Source organism: Octopus bimaculoides, chromosome 2, assembly GCF_001194135.2.
Source record: "Octopus bimaculoides isolate UCB-OBI-ISO-001 chromosome 2, ASM119413v2, whole genome shotgun sequence".
Taxonomy (NCBI): Eukaryota; Metazoa; Mollusca; class Cephalopoda; order Octopoda; family Octopodidae; genus Octopus; species Octopus bimaculoides.
In genome coordinates, this window is record NC_068982.1 from 95,974,379 (window position 1) to 95,980,422 (window position 6,044).

Genomic DNA, 6,044 nt, shown 5'->3' on the forward strand with positions numbered 1-6,044 from the left:
GGGGGGGGTGGGGAGCTGGCAGAATCTTTAGCATGTCTGATAAAATGCTTTATAGCATTTCTTCTGGCTTTACATTCTGAGTTCAAATTCTGTTGAGATCAACTTTGCCTTTCATCCTTTCAGAGTCAATGAAATAAGTATCAATCAAGCACTGGGATTGATGTAATCAATTAGTCCCCATCCTGCCAAAATTTGAGACCCTGTGCCTATAGTAGAAAGGATATATACATATATTCTTTTACTTTTTTCAGTCATTTGACTGCAGCACTGCCTTAGAAGATTTTAAGTCAAAGAAATTGACCCCAGGACTTATTCTTTGTAAGCCTAGTACTTATTCTAATAGTCTCTTTTGCTGAACCGCTAAGTTATGGGGACGTAAACACAGGACAACCACAGAGACAAAGACACACACACATAAATACATACATGTACATATATACAACAGACTTATTTCAGTTTCCGTCTACCAAATCCACTCATAAGGCTTTGGTCAGCCCGAAGCTGTAGTAGAAGACACTTGCCCAGGGTGCCATGTGGTTGAGAAGCAGGTTTCTTACCACACAGCCATGCCTGAGCCTATATATATAAAATATGCATGTTTGTATTTGTGTGAGCATGTTTTTGTCTTGACATTGTCTTACCATCATAGAAACAGTGTCATACATTTCCAATCTCCTGTAAAAAAAAATGTCAGACCATGAAAAAATATTATGCTGCTTGAAGCAAGTAAGGATTTGTGGCTGGATGGGCATCTAGCTATAAAGAATTTCCTTAAACAAATTCCATCTGACCCATGCTATCATGGAAAAGCAGGCAGTGGCAGAATGCAAGAAATACTTAAAAGTAACTTTCTTAAATTAAATTTTCGTATAGGGAATCACAGAGTTAAATTTTATAGACTATAACTTTTTCAATCTCCAAAGCTGCTTGAGAGTGCTTCTTGATCATAAGTTATTGGTGAACATGAAACAAAAGTCATTAGATAACATGCAGGTTATATCTCGAGTTAACAAACTTAATAACCAGTAGCTGAAATGTTTGTAAAAACTGGGAAAGAGAGTGACTGCATTCAAAAACAAAAATTAATAGTCAAATCTCACAGCATGTATAACTTTTTCAAGTTCATGTCAGTACAATCAAGTTGAGATACGACCCCTTGATATAAAAACCTATTTCGAAGACTTTCTAGCAACTATTACTAAGTTCTGTTCTGAGAATTTCTTCCTTGATTTGTGTATTTTTTTGTTTTTTCCTGATATTCTCTGTGTACTTTATGCTGCTCTTATCTGAAATGCTGTATGTTAAGTCTCTTCTCCTTCATAGCCTTTCTATTAATATTTAACATATATTACCCTGTCTCTTCATTTCAGGGTATTTGAGACAACAATTTGTCACTCAAGATTTATCAACAAGAAGTTAATGAAGAATATTACAGACTGGAAAATAACATCAAGAAAAATGTGACACATTAAAAGAAAGTTAGTGTATGTAGTTCAGTGTATAGCTTAATGTCTTTGTGAAATGGTTATTTTTGAAAAATTTAAAAGATGTTTTATTGATGTGTAATGTCTTGTATAAAAGGTTATATCTTGAGAACTGGAGCCAATAGCACCATTTATGGTTGCTGATTTTTATTGATAAGAACATAATCCATTATAAGAATTGACTTCATTTGCAAATGAACTGTGAGAGTTTTTCATTATATTTGAACGTATCTGGAGATGGCTTTTCTATTATGTATCAGGTTAATAGACTACAGTTTGGACCAGATTTAAAATTCATAACCTTGTGAACAGTAGTTTAACATATTTAGTTCACTGAGATCTTGTCTCATAGACAGGGACCTCAGTATTGCAAAATATGAAGAGTACCTGGAAGAATTATAAATGTGTTTCATGTGGTAAAACACTCATGATATAATGGAAGAAAAATTGTCTAAAAGTCAGATTTGTGATGAAATACAATCTAATAATAGTCAACCACAGGTAGATATATTGAAAAAATCCTACACTTGTGACATTTGTGGAAAGACATTCTCTGGGAATCATGTTTTCATTTCTCACAAGTGTAAGCAATCAGGTGATAAACCATACCTTTGTGATAGCTGTGGTAAAAGATTCTCATACAGGTGTGAATTTATTTCACATATACGCATGCACACAGGTGAAAAACCATTCTGCTGTGACACCTGTGGTAGAACATTTACACACAAGAGTACATTAACTAATCATAAACGTATTCATCCTGATGAGAAACCATACCACTGTGATATTTGTGGTAAAGCATTCTCTGAAAGTGAAACACTAACTCGTCATATTCGTGTTCATGCAGGTGAGAAACCATACCAATGTGATATCTGTAGCAAAGCATTCTCACATAAATGTAAATTAATATACCATATGCGTATTCACACAGGTGAAAAACCATTTCACTGTGATACCTGTGGTAAAACATTCTCTCAAAAGGGTAAATTAATTAATCATAAACGTATTCACACTGGTGAGAAGCCATACCATTGTGATATTTGTGGTAAAACATTTTCTGAAAGGGGAACACTAACTGGTCATATACGTATTCATACTGGTGAAAAACCATTCCACTGTGATATTTGTGGTAAATCATTTACACACAATGTTCATTTGACTCATCACAAAAGCAGCCATTCTGCTGAGAAACCTTATCTTTGTGACACCTGTGGCAAATCATTCTCACACAGAAGCACTTTTAGTTCTCATAAACGTATTCATACAGGTGAGAAACCATACCATTGTGATATCTGTGGAAGAGCCTTTACTCACACTGGAGCACGATCTCTACATAAACGTATTCATACTGGTGAAAAACCATTCCATTGTGATATCTGTGGAACAGCATTTTCTCGGAATGCCATGCTGATCCAGCACAAGCGTACTCACACAGGTGAGAAACCATATTCTTGTGATATCTGTGGCAAAACATTTACTAGGAGTGCACATGTCACTTACCATAAACAGAGTCACACTGATGAGAAACCACATCATTGTGAAATCTGTGGTGAAACATTCCCTGAAACTGGAATATTAAGCCATTATAAAAGTGTTCACCCAGGTGAGAATCCATTTCACTGTGATACCTGTGGTAAAACATTCTCAGACGAGTATAGCTTAACTTGTCATAAACCTATTCACACTAATATAAAAGTTGATGCTAAGCATAGTCCTAAAGATGAGAAACCATATCATTGTGATGCTTGTGGTCAAACATTCAAACAGAGTTCTGCATTAACATCTCATGTACGTACACATACAGGTGAGAAACCATACCCCTGTGATATCTGTGGTAAATCATTTGCACGGAAAGGTGGATTATCAGCTCATAAACGTATTCACACTGGTGAGAAACCATATCACTGTGATATTTGTGGTAAAACATTCTCACACAAAAGTAATCTAACTGTCCACCAGCTCATTCATATAAGTTAGGGACTTATATCATTGTGATATCTGTGGTGAAATATGTTCTTGTAATACTCATTTAACTTGATACAAACTTTGTGAAAGATCATGTCATTGTGGAATCTAGAGAAAAACATTCAGTGCTGGAAAACATTAGTTCATCATAAATGTATTCACAGAGTTGACAAAAAATTATGTAGCAGCGATTTCTCAAGTTGGACAATCTTACAAAAGACTAATTGCAGCAAAAATACAGCAACTGGTTCACTCACATGGGAATGAATGTACTCTGTCGAATACCAGAAATTGATCATAATTATCAAATTGTTATATGATAGCTGTCTAATATCTCCTTACATCTTTCACCAGCCTCTCAAAATCATCATTGTCATCACCAAACTCATTATGTGTCAGTCTGACTTCAAAAAATGTCATAAGTTACTTTACATAAAAGAAAATCAAAGATTTTGTCATATTCATGTATTGCAAATGATACAAAGATCAAGTTCTATACTTTGATTTTCATGCCCCCAGTTAAGAGTCCCTACTCTATTGCCTCAATGCTGAAGTAGCTTTACAGTTCATCATAGTCATCATCATCGTTTAATGTCCACCGTCCATACTAGTATGGGTGGGACAAATTAATGAGGAATAAGTAGCTAAGCCCATCATGTTGTTGAGCACTTGTGAAAACTATAAAAAATGTCGTAAATCAAATTTGTTAACTGTATATAAAAGTATATATTTAGTCTGTTCTAAAATAATGTGTTGACTGTATAGAGATCATGTAAGTTTTACCATGATAAAATGATTCTTGCTCTAGGCATATAATTTAGGCATTGGAATATTAAAATAAATATATCTAGAGAGCATACATTATCCATAGAACACCGTAATTCAACCAAATCAAAACTGTGATCCTGCTGTTTTCAAACTTCTGTGATCTTTTTAGGTTTTTAACTTTAACATTATTTACATTTGACAGATATTTGTCCTCATCTTGTTTGTTATTAACACAACATTTTGGCTGGGCATATGGCATTGTGATTAAGAGCGCGGGCTACTAACCCCAAGATTCCGAGTTTGATTCCAGACTGTGACTTGAATAATAATAATAATAATAATAACATTGAAAAATACCTTAGGAATGAGAACCCAGGTTCGAAATTTCCTAAGACTCCTGATGAAGGCTGGAGGGTATATCAGCCAAAACGTTGTATTAACAACAAACAAGATGAGAACAAATATCCGTGAAATGTAAATAATGTACATAATTCCTCTTCTCTTAAATATAGAACAGTTTTAACTTTAACTTTTATACAACTGAAGACTATAGGCTTTTATAAGAATGTAGACTTTTATAGAAAGAATTAATTACTCATTTACATAATATTCATTATTGACTTAAATATAATGACATTGAAGTGACGTCAGACCACCAGTATATGTCATAAAAATGTGAAAATGTGATTTCACATTTTGTAGCCAGGGGTAGGATGAGTTAAATCACTTAACAGTCCTTTGTCACTTGGCATACATCACAACAGATTTAACCAGCCATATCTGTTGTATATGTTTTCATTCATTTATCTTCATTGTATTTAAGGCAGGGTTTCTTTTCTATCGGCAACTACTTGACATTATAAACTGGCTGCTCTTGCAAAGTTTGCCACAACACTAATCAGTCCTCTCTGTTTTCATCCAGTTATTTCTCCCCTAAGCAGGTTACTAGTATGAATGATGCTGGCATCATTCATTTGTTCCTGTGAGAAAAACCTTGTCACTGTTGCAAGGAGGCACTATAAGACATATGATTTCTATGGCAGGAATGAAGCATAATAAAGCTAGATTTTGGAGAGAGAAAATTCCTTTGACAGTGATGTGCAACAGTTTAATTGATAGCAATAAGAACATGATATTATGGTGAAATAATACTCATATTTCTTCAGAGAAAATCATAAAACACAGCTGCTTCCTAACATTTTTGAAATTTGTTTTTGTAAATTTTGTTGCAAAATCTCCCGCAATGCAGAAATTAAGCTGAATGCAAACAACTTGTATATGTTGATATAACCATTAACTTGGTTAAATTTTGTAGTTATATTGATTTGGTAACTTCATTGTCATCATTACTCCATTTCTGCAGAAATAAACATGTATTTTGAAGTTGAGGCAGTTGATATCTCACACTTGGAATGCCTTCTTTGTGTTCTATTTTTACAATATGAAGCCTTATAGCAATTTAAACCTGGGATACAGTTGAATGATATTTTCACTTGGAATGTGACACAAGAGAAGCCAACAACCTAATGGTGTGCATTACAACTGTGCATGTAATTTTTTAAAATGTGTACACCAACATACAAACATAGATACATTGTTTAACATCTGCTTTTTCATACTAGCTTGAGGTACACAAGGAGGTTATTTTGAGGCAGTGTTATACAACTAGATGCATTTCCTGTTGCAAACCCTTACTTTTTTGTCATAATGTCAACACTACCACAAGTTCACTCAAGTTGTGACAATGGGGAATATCAGCACTCTAGCACATTTGCATGCACACATACATACCAAGCCTGCATTGGTATGAGATTGTGATGCAAATGA

General features: G+C 34.3%; 1 protein-coding gene across 1 annotated transcript in view; it reads left to right on the forward strand.

Annotated features, from left to right (window-relative positions):
- The window catches only part of LOC128251585 (zinc finger protein OZF-like), an 8,134-nt gene extending 2,504 nt beyond the window's left edge, over positions 1 to 5,630 (forward strand). Inside the window, exon 2 of the mRNA XM_052978485.1 lies at positions 1,371 to 5,630. Coding sequence (XP_052834445.1) covers positions 1,920 to 3,461 — 1,542 coding nt within the window. The 5' untranslated portion in view covers positions 1,371 to 1,919 and the 3' untranslated portion in view covers positions 3,462 to 5,630. The remainder of the gene's footprint in view (positions 1 to 1,370) is intronic.
- The last annotated feature ends 414 nt before the right edge of the window (positions 5,631 to 6,044 follow it).